The following is a 15,735-nucleotide window of genomic DNA, read 5'->3' on the forward strand; positions in this document are numbered from 1 at the left end:
CAAATGGACACAGGGAACCTGGGTGAAAATGGGGAAAGTGTCGACACATTGCAGGGATTGCAACCAACATCACAAAACAATCTGTGTATAAAATTTTAAATGAGGAACTAATTTGCACTGTAAACTTTCACCTAAACCACAATAAAATTTTAAAAAAGTGGTTAAAATAGCAAATGTTATGTTTTATCTATCGTACCAAAACTTAAAAAACAATGCAGGCCTCTTGCTTGATTTCATTATAATGGATCAGTAAAATAATGAAGTCAAGCAAGAGCCCTGTAAGACAGACATGCATAGTACGGCTGATGCAAAAGATGCTCAGAAAGGTTAATTAACTTGCCCAAGGTCACACAGCCAGGTTTGCAGAGTCATGATTTGAACCCAGCTCTGCCTGATTTCCAAGCCCATGCTCTTTCTATTGCAGAATACAAGCTAATAACGATTTTAAAAGCACCTTTCAATTTTTCAAAATAATATGTATACTGTCCTAGAGTAGTATACATATCCAAACCAATTGCTCATATTTAAAACACCTACATTTCTATCAATTACGTTAGCATCTAAATGTTACCACAGGGAACACCCTGACAAACTCAAAAGATTGGACTGAGTTCACCCTACTTCTTAAGCAAGGGAAGTGTTAGGCATTTTGGACAGATTTACTACACTGGTTAAAATAATAGATAATATGAAAAATTAGTTAAATCCCACCCCTTCTTCCTTATGCTAAAGCCTTAACCCTTCAGATAAAAGGCTAATAACAAGTTGTGTAATCATTTTTTTTCTAATACAATAATTAAGAAAAAGAAATCATGGCAGATCAGAACAACTTCACAGTCTTTGCATAATCTCTGATTTGTTCATACAAATCAAACACAGTCACTTATTGTATTAGAAGTGTCCAAGGACACATTCATCACAACAGGAGGCTTGAACTCAGGTTGGCATAAGTTCTGCCCTGTCCTTCCAGCACCACCACCACACCAGGCCCAATGCCATGGCACTGGCCAGCTGAGAAAGCCACAGGGAGAAAGGTTTACTCTGAACTACAGACTTGGCACTAATCCAAGCACTGGGCTTCAGTTATAAACTTAGACTTTTCCTTAGTATTGAGTTCCAAAGAATCCTGATTTACAACCATCTGTTAACAGAAGGAAAACCTCTAGCACCTATACATTTTTTCAAAACTATGTTTCTGAAATGCACTTTTCAGCATTTCCTCTTCCTTATCTAACAAATAGCCCCACACAGCGATGGAGCCAGAAACCTTGGAAGGCTCCTCACTTCTTCCTCACCTTCACCTCCCCACACCTCATCACCAGTACAAAGGGACTTTATCTCAGCAAAGTCCCTGGAGCCCTCCTCTCCTTTCAGAGTTCCAGAGCCTTCTTTTAGGACCTCATCCTTGTTTGCCTGGATTATTTTGATGACCTCCTAGCACGCTTTTTCTGCCTCCAGTCTCCCCACTTCCAATTCATTCTCCATACTGGTGTCAAGAGTGATCTGCTTAAAACTCCAGTCTTCTCTTATCACTTCCCAGTTCTAAATCCCTCAAAGGTGTCCCACTGCCTTCAGGACACAATCCAAAGTCCTTGACATGTGTGACATAGTAAAATCCTTCAAAATCTTCCAGGCTGCCAGGAGCCATGTGGCATCTTTGTGCAAACTAGAAAACAGTGCCCCTTCCTCGAGATGCTTTCTTGCCACCTGCTGTAGAACTGTTATAATAAATACACAAATCTGCAGTGTCTTCGGTGGTTATGGGGCCCCCCCAGGGTGAGGGGCAGTTGTACACTGCAAGCCTGTGTATCTGAGCCTGGAGGCCTTCTCTGGTCATTTCCTAATCCTCTAGCTCCTCTCCCTGAACTTCTTCCCCCTTCCCATGAACCAGCCCCAATGATCTACCTGCCCACCCCCTCTTCCATCCCCATGCCTGCTCTTAGCTGCCCCTCTGCCTGGCTAACTTCTCTTCATCCTCTGAGACTCAGCATGGATGCCAACTCCTCCTGCTCTGGGGAAGCCCTCCCAGAACCTCCACCTCCTCCCTTCCTCCTCCTGTGGGCTCCCTAGATTCACATTCTGGCCCTGTCACAGCACTTAATACCTGCCGTCATAACTCGCTACCTGTCCGTGTCTCCCATAGGACTGGGAGCTCTCTGGGGGCAGGGAGCGTGTAGCAAGCAGTTGCTTTGGCAGCACCTAGTACAGAGTAAACACTTAAAAGTTTAATGAATGAAAAATATGCTAACTATTCCAGAGTACAATTCTCCTTGGTAAACACCATTCCTGAAATTCTATTTCATTGGCACCTAGACAGAGTAGGTAATATATCTGAGATATCAGAATTCGTCTGACCATCTCTAAGCCTTATCTGCGAGTCTCCAAGCCAACAATGGCTGCCCCACTTTACCAGGCAGATGAAATTCCCAGCCTGGACAGGGAACACGGCCAGCCAAGCATGACACAGCAGCCGCTGCCCCAGCCTCTCAGAGTTCTCGTTGCTAGCATGTCCCCACCCCAACAACACTGACCTCAAAACGCTGGCAGTGACAAGTAGCTCCTCCTTACAAAGTGATTGGGGTGGGGGCGGGGGAGGCAGAAACTTTTCTTGATATTTGTCAAGAATCCTCCTCAAGGAATAAAACTGGGCATCCATGTCTTCAGGCCAAAGGGGCTGCTTTACATAATCATCCCAGACTCAATCTGCTTGACTAAGTAAGCACCTGCAGTTCATCTTGCGGAGTGCCTAGGTGGTGTCAATGGTTAAGCGCTCGACTACTAGTTGAAAGGTTGACGGTTCGGACCCACACAGAGGCACGTTGAAAGATGGGCCTGGTGATCTTCTTCCGAAAGGTCACCGTGTGTCGGAATCGACTCGATGGCAACCAAAAATATAGTCTTTCTTACCGCTGATTTTGCTCGTCACTGCTCATTGAACTTGGAGGAATTAAGTGGGACAGAAAGCATGACCGTGGGCAAGTGTCCCTCTTACAGTGTATGCTTTGGGTATGCTGTCGTTTTGAAAAGGAGCCCTTGAAAATGTATGTATTATACATTGACTTTCCAACAGTAAATCTTAAATAGATACAGCTGATCACTTGAACCCAGAAAACCCTAATAATATCTGGAGTCATATGATCTGCAAAACTATTCTGTTCTTTTGTTTCATCTTAACTTCTGTGTCTTTTCCCCCATTCTTTTCTTTTGTTTGTTTCTCTTAAGAGCATCCACGACCTTGCCTTGGACAAGATGTGCTGGCTTCCCCAGTATTATGTACTGTCTTACCCTTCACCAGAGTTACCACTTAGCTATTGTCTAGTTAGCGTTTTTCAATGCCCACCCCTCCAATCCCTCGTATCCATCAAAGATTGTTTCTTTTTATGTGTAAACATTTTCGTGAGTTTTTATAATAGTGGTCTCATACAATACTCGTCCTTTCGTGACTGACTGATTTCACGCAGCATAATGCCCTTGAGATTCATCCACGTTGTAAGATGCTTCGCAGATTCATCTTTGTTCTTTATCGTTGCAAAGGACTCCATTGTGTGTATGTACCAAAGTTTGTTTATACATTCATCTGTTGATGGGCACCTAGGTCGTTTCCATCTCTTTGCTATTGTGAACAATGCTGCAATGAACATGGGTGTGCATACGTCTATTTGTGTGTTGGTTCTTATTTCTCTAGGATATATTCCTAGGAGTGGGACTGCTGGATCCTATGGTATTTCTAGCTTTCTAAGGAAGCGCCATATTGTTTTCCAGAATAGTTGTACCATTTCACATTCCCACCAGCAGTGCATAAGAGTTCCAATCTCCCTCTGCAGCCTCTCCAACATTTATTTCCTGGTTTTTTAAATTTGTGCCAGTAATGCCAGGGTGAGATGGTATCTCATTGTGGTTTTGATTTGCATTTCTCTAATGGCTAGTGATCAAGACCATTTCCTGTGTCTGTTAGCCACCTCAGAGTCTTCTTTGGTGAAGTGTCTATTCATTTTCTTTGCCCGTTTTTTAATTGGATTATTTGTCTTTTTGTTGCAGAGGTGTTGGATTTTCCTATAGATTTTAGAGATTCGACCTTTGTCAGATTTGTAATAGCCAAAAATTACTCTGTACGTTCTCTTTTTTCTTTTGGTGAAGTCTTTTGATGAGCGTGTTTAATTTTTAGAAGATCCCAGTTATCTAGCTTATCTTCTGGAATTTTTATGTTCTTAGTTATGGTTTGTATCCTATTAATGCTGTGTATTAGGGCCTCTAGCATTGATCCTATTTTTTCTTCTGTGAACTTTATAGTTTGCAGCTTTATATTTAGGTCTTTGATCCATTTTGAATTAGTTTTTGTGTATGATGTGAGATATGAGTCCTGTTATATTTTTTTGCAGATGGACATCCAGTTTTGCCAGCACCATTTGTTAAAGACTGTCTTTACCCTATTTGACTTTGGGCCCTTGTCAAAGATAGGTGACCTTAGATGGATGAAGAGTGGTTTTTAACAAGAGACATACATTAGAACTATCTGGAAAACTTGTTCAAAATACAAGCCTGGGCTTTATCCCAGTAGATCTGGGGTGATACACAGGAATTGATATTTTGAAAAAGCAAGGGATTCTAAAACACACCCACTCTACTAGAGGTCATGAAAGCATCAATAGGCCTTTAAAAATTAAAATTCTCAGAGGTGGTGGGGAGGGGGGAATGCCCAGTATTGTCCAGCATTGTGTATTTTCTTACCCTGGCAGTTGAGATATTAGTGTTTCTAATATCCTCTTCCAAAAGTTAGGACCCAAAAGAATATTTTTAAAATCCATGAACAGAAGGTCAGATTGAAGTGGATTATCTGGGCATTCAAATTCCCAAATAAATCTAATTGCACTAATTGAAACTTCTTTTCCTTGTGTCTGGAAACATTTCTCTAACATTTTCTAAGAGACTTCTAAACTTCCCTTCAAGTTCAATTAAATTTCTTTTCCCGAAGTCACCACTAGTCTACTTCTGGGGGAAAAGCAACTGAATAAAAAACGGATTGCTGTAAACAGACCATAAATAGCAGATCTAAAACATGCTTGCCGAGGAAAATCAGAGATGTGTGTTGTAATCAGGTCTCTAAAACTTAGTTCCATTCTAAGTCAGTTAACAAACATTTAAGGAAACATCGGCTGGTACCCACTATGGGCAGGATACCATGGTGGGCACTGTGGGGATGTCTAGCCAAGTCAAGCACAGCTTCCGTCCTGCAGGGACCAAATGTCTGATGAAAGCACAATACCCCACATCAATAACGCATAGCACCAGGGCTTGATCAGAGGACTCAGGTAAGGGTAGGGAGAAGGAGGAAATAAGGAAAGGAAGGTAAGCCGAGTCACGGTGTGACTTCAAATGCTGAAGAACAGCGTCATTGTTTAATCACATTCAAGGCCACTGACCTCCGCGCTGCCCAGCAGCCCTGTGACATTTCCCTCACTCACTCCCTCCCAACCTTCCGGCGCGTCTCTTTCATACCTTCTCTCTCCTCCACGCCAACACCTCCTCCTCCATCCTCACTTTCTTCCTCTGACCTTGCTTCTTATTTCACAGAGAACAAAGTAGCAGCCAGAAGGGAACTTCCACAGGCTCCCACCACTGCATCCTCCTGCCCCACCATGGATGTTTTTCCCTTCTTTTAAGGTCTTCCCTGCTTCAATAAATGGCAGCTTCATCCTTCTCTTTCCTCAATCCAAAAGCCTTGGGGCCACACCCAGGGATCTCTCTTTCTTTCACAGTCCACTTCCAGTGCAGCCATTTATCACAAATCCTGTCAGTTCTACCTTCAGATAATATCCACGATCTACCCACATCTCATCACCTCTGTGCACACCCCCCTGGTCCAAGCCCCCATTGTCTCTTTCTCATAAGTTATTGTAACAGCTTCCTAGCAGGTTTATCTGTTTCTTCTCTTCTTCCCCTACAATTCATTTTCAATATAGTAACCACCAGTTGCCATCAAGTCAATTCCGACTCACAGTGACCCTATGTGGTACAGAGTATAACTATTCCATAGGGTTTTCTTGGCTGTAACCTATATGGAGGCAGATTGCCAGGCCTTTCTTCTGCAGCACCACTGGGTGGGTTGGAGCCTCCAACCTTTAGCTTAGTAGTCAAGAGCAAACCATTTGCACTACCCAGGGACGTTTTGCACATAATTCAAACCAAAAACCTAACCTGCTGCCATAGACTTGATTCCAACTCATAGCAACCCTATAGGACAGAGCAGAACTGCCCCATAGGGTTTCCTAGGCTGTAATCATTACAGGAACGATTGCCACATCTTTCTTCTGCAGAGTGGCTGGTGGGTTCAAACAGCCAACCTTTCAGTTAGCAGCCAAGCTCTTAGCCACTGCAGCACCAGGGCTCCTTGCACATAATAAAAAATCCATTGCCACGGAGTTGATTCCAGCTCATTTCATGATCCAAAAGGAGATCATGAAATAGCTGTAGAATGAACGATTAGGTGGTAGGTGTGGCACTCACATCCTCTAGCCACTCCCCTCCCCTGCTACTCTCTGCCCAGGGTCTTTTTCTGGCTGCAGAAGCTCCTCCACCTTCCTGCAGGCCAAGCTGGAAGTGCCCAAGAGTTCCCAGCCCAGAAGCAGTCCTCCAGCGATGGCAGAGAGCTGAAGTTACCCCTTCAGCTGGGATAACTCTGAGCAAGTTCTAAACTGTCTCCTGGAGTTGCCCAGAGGGCTGGAGCTCCGTTCATCCTAGTAGTGCCTAGCTCGCTGATGAGCCTTTATAATGGCTCCCTTCACCCCCTGACACACTCCTTTACTGATCCTTTCCTGGGATCACCTCCCAAAGAAACAACTTACACTCAGTTCCTTTCTCAAAGTCTGCTTTCAGGGGTCCTAAATAAGATAGTACAGTTCCCTGGGTGGTGCAAACAGTTAACGCACCCAGTTGCTAACCAAAAAGTTAGAGGTTTGAGCCCACCCAGAGGCACCTCAGAAGAAGGCCTGGTGATCTACTTCAGAAAAATCAGTCACTGAAATGAAGCACACATTCTACTCTGACATACATGGGGTCACCACACGTTGAAGTCAGCTCAATGGTGACCAGTTTTTTTTTTTTTTTGGTGGTGGTGGTTGTTTTTAAATAAGACAGCCAGCAGGCACTGAAGCTTTTGGGGCAGGGTGGTGATGTAATCCCAGCTCTGTGTAGTTTCCTTAACCAGGTAACGCCATTACAAAAGCTAGAAGGGAATAGAGAATGACGGAGGTGAGGAGCTCAGTCGGGTGCCCCTGCAACGGACCCACCATGCTCTAGTAAGGAGGGATTGACCTGGACATAGCAGTGCACATAGGAAATAAGAAAAGAACACCACGCCTAGCATTTTCATTGACTTTAAACCAAAAGAGAGGTTACTTGCCTTTTATATCTCCTGCTACTGGATCTTCAGGACTGGGAGTAGAAACAGGAAAAATGGGAATTCCTATAAAAATAGTTTATTAACAAATACAAAAAATGGTTAATGAGACAGTATTGTCAAACATTAAATTCCCTGAACTAGGAAAAAGCCCTCTCTAACTTCGTGCAAAGTAACAGGCAGAGACTAATTTAAAGAAAGGCAATGTTCTATTTCAAGCGTCCAATAACTGAAGCCAGGATTGGTCAGGGGTTTTGATTTGTAGATTAATGAAAAGAAATGGATTTTTGTGCTCACAATAGCTCAGAAATCCAATCCTCATCGTATTTAGGCTTAAAACATGGCCTGTTTCCCACTACACTATGGGCTTGGCTTCATTAACACCTTTATTTTTTTTTTTAATGTAAAATTGAGAATAACTTTTTAAAAATATTTTCTTTCAAATGTTTTCTGTGAAATTGTATTTATGCCATAAAATCCCTTCAGGTTTCTTTTTTCATTAAAAAAGGTAAATCCAAGTTTTGCTCAGGCCCTATCCAATAGTCACAGATTCTAATTAAGTCACCATGCAGTGTCATCCGATTTGGGCTTAAAACACTGGTTCCTTTCAATATAAGGTGATCACTAATACAACAGCCAAACGAGGACACTCCTGAGAGTGGAAGTGGGAGCTATTCTAGTAATTACCCTGGGTCAGCAGGTATGCCCTGATATACAGCCACTTAATTCACGAGAGTCCTGACCCCACATGCCCACAATTCATCCCAACAGAACATTCCCATGATTGATCTGCAGGAGTTGTGAAGAGTTGGATGGGCAAAAACTAATATTGCAGTGAGAGGGGGAGCTCTCTTCTTAGCCAATGTGTTGGTGTTCTAACATAAATGTGCAGTTTTTACAGTGTTGCAGTATAAACAGAACCCTGAAATGTCATCATTTGCATAGCTAATTTCATACCCTCTTCTGTTTCACGTAGGAGGCCCTGGGCGACGCAAATAGTTAAGCACTGGACTACTAACTGAAAGGTTGGCAGTTCAAACCTACCTAGAGGTGCCTCAGAAGAAAGGCCTGGTGATCTGCTTCTGAAAGGTCACAGCCTTGAAAATCCTATGAAGCACAGCTCTACTCTGCAACACGTGGGGTTGCCACGAGTCAGAATTAACTGAATGGCGGCTGGTTTGGTTGGCTGTTTTTGTTTTTCTGCTTCATGTTGCATAGTGCTTCTGGCTGATCTCTGTATTTTTCTCTGAGATGCAGGGGTGGTCACTTCAATCACTGCAGTGGGTGGAGGTGCAGGCCCATGATAACTCGGCCCATTGTACAATAGGGAATAAGAAGCACATACACCTGGCCACCCAAATTATAACACATTATTTGTATATAAACAAAAATTTAGAAGCCCATAAAAGCTCTTCTACCTATGGAGAGAAATTTCGCACATGGGTTTCTATTAAGTTGAAATTGCCAATATTTGATCCTTTTGACCTATTGAAATAGCATTTTCTAGAGTATAACTTAATCCTTTGGAGATAAATAAAACTAGGTTGTTGTTGCTGGTTGCCATCAAGTCGATTCTGACTCACGGTAACCCATGCACGCAAAGTAGAGCTACTCCATAGGGTTTTCAAGGCTGTGACCTTTCAGACTCAGATCTGTCTTCCAAGGCACCTCCAGGTGGGTTCAAACTGCCAACCTTCTAATTAGTCGTCAAGTGCTTAACCGTTTACGCTACCCAGGCACTCCAAGTAAACTATAAAACCAAACCAAACCTGTTGCTGTGGAGTCAATTCTGACTCATAGTGACCCTAAAAGACAGAGTAGAGCTTCCACATAGGGTTTCCTAGGCTGTAATCTTTACAGAAGCAGACTGCCACATCTTTTCCCCACAGAGTCGTTGGTGGGTTTGAACCGCCAACCTTTTGGTTAGCAGGGTGCCACCAGGGTCCCTAAATAAACTAGAAAACATGCAAAGTTTGTATTCCAAATTTTTGGAAATGCTTTCACATATATACAAGCTACCTGACCCCACTTCTGCCGCCTCCACCCCAACCTGCCGAAAAGTCCCCAGGTCTCAGTGCACAAAGCCCAGCTATGGAACAAGAAGGGAAGCCTGTCGTTCTGCAGCATGTACTTACTTAAGCAAAACGGGAAACTGTAATATCCAACTGCACACTCCTCACAGTTGTCTCCATGGAAGTTTGGCTTGCAGTAACAGCGGCCCGAGCCCTGCTCACAGCCATCCGCTTGTTCAGGGTTACAGCTGCAAGCTGAGAGAAATCCAAGTGCTCAACAGATATACCCTTCACTGCACTTAAGACAAACATGACCCAATACTCCTTGGGCGATGTTTAATATTTATCATGCCTCTACAGTTATTCTTGAAGGGGTCTGGGTTGTTTTCCACTTTGCTCCTAATTGATGGTCCTCGTTGGCTGAATCTCATGGGGCCTCAGAAATGAGCTTCGATGAGAAGTTCTTGAGAAGGTAATTCACTACATTTAGCATTGCCCAGCAGCCTGGGTAAGAGGCAAGCCTGCATAAACCTAAACCAGAAAGGTGGGGATATAGGTCCTGGTGGGTCACTGGACACAGCCCCTTCTCCCCAAGGACCAACACTGAACATCCACACGTGGTCATCCTTACACAGTTGTGATGCTCCCACAAGTGTGGGGTTGCTCAACGTTGATATGTGACCTGTAGACAGCATGGCAAGATTGCACCCATAGCCCAATGTTAGATCCAAGTGACATAGCTTCCTGAAGGCCATTTTTGCAACCAAACAGGATTATGAGGCTTGCATTTCAGAGCCACATAGCTGGGATATTAGAAACTTGGTAAATCCTCATTTGTGGTTTTCCATGACTGGGCAGGTCCTCACCCTGGACAGGGAACACAGAGCCATAGCTCATCTGAGTGCATTTCCTGTGAGGGACTGGGGGCCTGGAGAAGGGTGAGCATCAAGCCTCCCCCAGCCTAGCATCTCCTGGGATCCTTCACTTAATTTGTTTAGAATTTATGTGTCCTGGAGATCTTTATTGCTAAGCCTTTAACACCTCTGTGGGAACATTACACTGAAGAAGACAGAAATTAGAAAAATGATGAAAAAGTGTGGTTCCTAGCGAGGCACATTCACAAAGTCCTGTTTTCCTTTGCCAAGGACTATTCTTTGTGGGCCTGAGAGAAGTGATGGACATACTTGTTGGATGATGTGGAAGAGGGAAGAAAAGCGGGAACACAATTTTCAACAACTAAGGCTGCCCTAGAGAGAGAGACAAGTCAAAATTTTGACAGTCCATGGGCTTCAATGTCCTCAAATGATATGATGAATGAATTTGGGGGCAGGGGGTGGGGATCATAGGAACAGAGGCCAAGTTAAGAACTAGAATTGTTTTCCAACTGTGACAACCAGAGAACCAGGTATTAAGTAGGTTGTGGATTACATAAAGGCCAAAGTCCATAATCTCGGCTATGACCAGTATTTCCACAGGGGAAGAGCAATGGCACTTTTCTGTGTAACAAATGTGGTATGGTAGAGTGGCAACAGAGAGATATCAGCTGTTCCCTGGGCCTACCATTTAGTTGTTCTGGGACCTAGGGAAAATATTTCAGTACTCAGACCCCTTCTTCAGCTTCCCCATATCTAAAATGAGAATAGTACAGTGTCCTAGGTTTGTTGTGATAATTAAATAAGACATCTTTGAAAGTACTTAGTCAATGCCTTTTTTGCATATAGCAAGTGCTCAATAAACCAGTTTAAATGACTATTATTAAGTCCTTGTAAAATCATTACTATGTTGTCTTGATGCTAATTCTGACAAACTACGTAACTATCAGAGACCCTAGAAATGTCGAAACAGCAGAAAATGGAGAAACTTTATGGCCTACTATGTTTTTTTTGTTTTTTTGTTTTATGTGCCAGGCTCACCACTGAGTGTTTTCCTAGATGCTTTTGATGGCACTTCACATAATCTTAAGAAATGTATTATCACTTCATTTTTGTTGTTGTTGTTGTTGAGAATATACACAGCAAAACATACATGTACAATTCAGTGACATTGATCACATTCTTCAAGTTGTGCAACATTCTCACCCTCCTTTTCTGAGTTGTTCCTTCCCCATTAACATAAACTCACTGCCCAGCTAAGGTTCCTATCTAATCTTTCAAGTTGCTGCTGTCAATTTGATAACATACAGTTCGTAAAAGAACATAATGCTCAAGGCTGACTTTTTTTCCCCCTAGTTAAGCTAAATTACTGTTTGGTTTTAAGAAGAGCTCAGGGGGTTTTTGGTTTAAAGGTGATCTGAGGGCAATCTTTCCAGGGGTATCACTTCTATTTATATATAAGAAATCTGAGGCTTGGAGAGATTATGTCACTGCCTGAGGCTCATAAGGGGCAGAACCAATAATACGAAGACAGGGAATGAAGGGAATTACTATCCAATCAGAATTTAACCTGATGGGCCCCCTGAAGCAGTGATCCCAGTCTCAGATACACCAAGCAGAAATGAAACTTACGGATACAGCCATGGGGGGCGTCAACTGGAACACCATGAGGGCGGTAATAACCCTTAGCACACGATTCACAGTTTACACCAGCTGTGTTATGCTAGAAAGAAAGAAAAAAAAAACTTAGAAGAAAGTACTAGAGAAGTCCTTAGATTGTGCTATTCATCCAGTGAAATAAGCTTATGCAGGTATAATTTTGTCATATATAATTGTAATTTCAAAGTCACTAAAAAAATAACAAGCACTGATCTTGACCACGAGACTATAAGATTTACCACAGGACATCAGCTTAACTTTGGCTCTGGAATTTTTTCCCATTGCAACAGACTGGGCGGCTCAGGCTTTCCTCTCTACCACAGAATTTGCTTAATGAGGCACCTGCCATTGGAGTGAGAAAAAAATTCAAGAGGACTATACCCCATAGCTTCATTCCAAAGAACCAAGGAATGGATCAGTCATATTTGGGTTTAACTCAAAGAATAAAGGGTCATGTGCATATTAATATCTTCTCCAATTTGGGAAGAAATAGCACAGACAGATCCTCTTCTCTCATTCTAATTTCATCTGCGCTTTAGTCATGAAACCATTTTCCAAAACATTTCTATTACATGAATGGAAAAAGTAGACATGAGTCTCATATACAGAGCTCATTTTAAAGTACAATACGAGGCAGCCTTTTATATTTCATAGTTAATGCTTGTAATTGCCTCAAAATTAAATTACCCAACACGCATCATCAGTTCCCAAGAACTATACATCATTAATTTAGCTGAGTCCTGGCTTGCTCTCTCCAATTTGGCAATAACTAGGAAACCAGTGTTCTTTCATTAATGAAAGGAAAGGCAATGGGAAGTTAAAAGAACAAATACAACACACTTTGACCCACACAAGAGTCTGCATAGAAAGACAGAGGGGAGAACAAAGGCCTTTTTTGTATCCTTACCCCAGTTTCAGATGAGTTTATTAACTACAGGCTTTTATTACTGCCACTCCTTGTTCTGTGGGCTAAAATCTGAATTCATTTTAACATTAAAGTCTAAAACCTCACTGGCCATTTCTTTGCCTTCACATTTGCATGCATAAACATTATGGGCAAATAAGAAACATCTGTAATTCACCTCCCTTCCACTAAATGCTAACTGACCCCTCCACTCTGCTGTTTGCCACTGTGACACATAACAGAAAGGACATCAGCCAGCTGTAGAGTTTTTCCCATTGGATAGAAAATAAGGAAAAAGTCTCTGATGTGGGCAGTTCAGGCTTTCCCCCCCTCACAGAATTTACTTAATGAAGCACTTGCCACTTGAGTGAGAAAAAAAATTCCAGAAGGCTATTCTCACAGACAAGTCATATTTCTAAGACAAAAAGAACAGCAATGAATGGGAAATAGTTGAGAGAGCAACAAATACTCTGCAGATGGAATAATGCCTGTACTTGGCCTTCAGATACCTGGTGATTCTCTAGGACCTGCACCACACCTTGAGTGACCAAGCATCACTGTGTCCATAGATAACACGGACATGGTCGGACCAAGGCCCAGGTCAAGGACCAAGGACACTGATGACTCCAAAATTTCTATATTGGAGAGACTGGGGAAGCAGCCTTGCTAGGAGGATTAGGGGCTTGATGTCTCATTTGCACAACCCACTGTTACATAAGATGAGAAACCCTCAGCTATCCAAGAATGGGGTGGGTGCTGATGGAATCTATGCAGAGTAAGCCCACCTCACACTTAGCTCCTCCCTTCACAATGCCACCACTCAGAGAGACTTTCTGTAGATTGCTTGCCTAGAAGTCTCAAGCCCTGTTCTACTAATCCTTAGGTCAGGTTTCTTCCAAGTAGAACTTTCAAAGGTGCTAGGCGCAGTGGTTAAGAGTTTGGCTGTAAACCAAAAGGTCAGCAGTTCGAATCCACCAGCCGCTCCTTGGAAACCCTATGGGGCAGTTCTACTCTGTCCTATAGGGTCACTAGAAGTCGGAATTGACTCAACAGCAACGGGCTTTGGTTTTTGATTTTCAATTTTCAGGTAATCCGCATCACTCCCTTGCTCACTTACTTGCATTTGTTTGTTTTTATTTTTCCTTCTCTCTCTCTCTCTCTCCCCTGCCCTTCCTCATCTCAATTCTTTGACCACTGCTACAAAGCTGTTGCTGGTTTCCATTCCCGTGTACCCCAAGCACTAGGGACATGGAACCTAGGTTGGGCCTTAAAGGATGGAAAGGATTCTCAAAGGCAGGGGGGAAAGAGAAATGTCTTTTTTATGTGTCTTTCCCTTTAGGACAAGGAACTTGAGGCAGGAACTATAACTGTTCATCTAAGTGTCCCCAGTGCCTGGTCCAGTGCCTGACATGTAACGGACCCACAGTAACTATATGATGTGTGAACAAGAATGACCTCATCTAGAAACACAGATATGCTGGGTGGCCTGAAAATGAGACCCTCAAGAAGTCACTCAGTGTCCATCCTTCCCACGTGTGTGTGTGTGTGACTGAACATTCTCCTTCTTGCCTCCCCTTAGGAACTCTCTGAAACGGCCTCTATTCCAGCTCCTGCTGATGAAGGGCATCCTTTACCCGCCACCCCCGCCAAGAGAGCTCCTCCACTAGCAATACTTGCCGCATGGCCCCTGTTTGGAATTTGCAGGGTATCAGTGACTCCCTTTATTGTGCCTTCTGGAACATATCTTACAGAATCATCCCACTGGATCTACACAGTGACAAACAGTAAAAATAATAACCTAGACTCTTCTGCTCACCTGATCTCACCTGTTTTAGCTATTTTCACAGCTCTTGGGATATAAACCATCACACCTTACTGTCTTTAGGAGAAGAAAGTGGCACTAATTAGGGAAAATCTTATTTTTTAAGAAGGTAAGAAGGGAGAGACAGGAGAAGAGACAGCTACCTAACTGATTTGGTAAAACTGTTCAACATATAAAATTTATTGTGTATAATAATACTCACTATAAAAAATATATAAAAAATTAAGTTGGCCATGACTTTGTTTTTAGATTGTTAGAACTTGTTCTGAAGTCTGATACTAAGTCAAAACCAAGTTCCATATTTTTCCGTAGTCTCCTTGATAAAGTTTTCTAGTTCATTTACCACGAAAGCATCATTTGTTAGCAAATGGCCATGATAACAGGACATGGTCTTAGCACTCTAGGTCTGATAAAAATATCCAGCCATGGCTGGGGCAGGATTTTTCTTGATATAGCCTTATTCACAGCATGAACTCTTTTTATCAATCTACAGTCATACTGTAATATTTCATAGATAATGAGACATGTTTCACATCCAATGGTATGGTAATCGTGACGGTTAAGGCTGTGTGTCAACTGGGCTGGACCATGATTCTCAGTGGTTTGGCAGTTATGTAATGATGTAATTATCCTCCATTTTGTGATATAATATAATCCCTCAAATGGTGTGATCTGTTGTGATCAGCCAATCTGTTTTAAGGGAGGTTTCCTCACAGGTGTGGCCTGAATCCAATACACATGGACGTTCTGGCAAAGCTCACTGGCTTCTGCTCGCTCTGGATCCTCATCCTACCTCTAGTTCTTGGGACTTGGGCCTATGGCCCACTGCATTGCCTGCTGATCTTGGAATTCACTGGCCTCTGCAGCCTGTGAGCCAGCAGTCTGCCGTCTGATCTGCCAATCTTGGGTTTGTCAGCCCCTGCAGCTACATGAGTCAGGAGAAGCCTCCAGACTGATGCTTGTCGCATGGACTTAGGACTTGCCAGCCTCTATAACCACGTTAGCCATTTCCTCAAAATACATCTCATATATACATACACACATATATACATACATATATATACACAAAC

The 15,735-nt window shown here is 42.8% G+C and overlaps 1 protein-coding gene across 1 annotated transcript in view; it reads right to left on the reverse strand.

The window, feature by feature from the left end:
• Positions 1–7,391: 7,391 nt before the first annotated feature.
• The window catches only part of LOC111749628 (laminin subunit alpha-3-like), an 89,690-nt gene continuing 81,346 nt past the window's right edge, over positions 7,392–15,735 (reverse strand). Inside the window, exons 9-11 of the mRNA XM_023544155.2 lie at positions 11,913–12,003; positions 9,532–9,663; positions 7,392–7,462 (exon numbers count right to left, since the gene is read on the reverse strand). Of these exons, the coding sequence (XP_023399923.2) occupies positions 7,392–7,462; positions 9,532–9,663; positions 11,913–12,003 (294 nt within the window). The remainder of the gene's footprint in view (positions 7,463–9,531; positions 9,664–11,912; positions 12,004–15,735) is intronic.

Source organism: Loxodonta africana, chromosome 11 (genome assembly GCF_030014295.1).
Source record: "Loxodonta africana isolate mLoxAfr1 chromosome 11, mLoxAfr1.hap2, whole genome shotgun sequence".
Classification (NCBI taxonomy): Eukaryota; Metazoa; Chordata; class Mammalia; order Proboscidea; family Elephantidae; genus Loxodonta; species Loxodonta africana.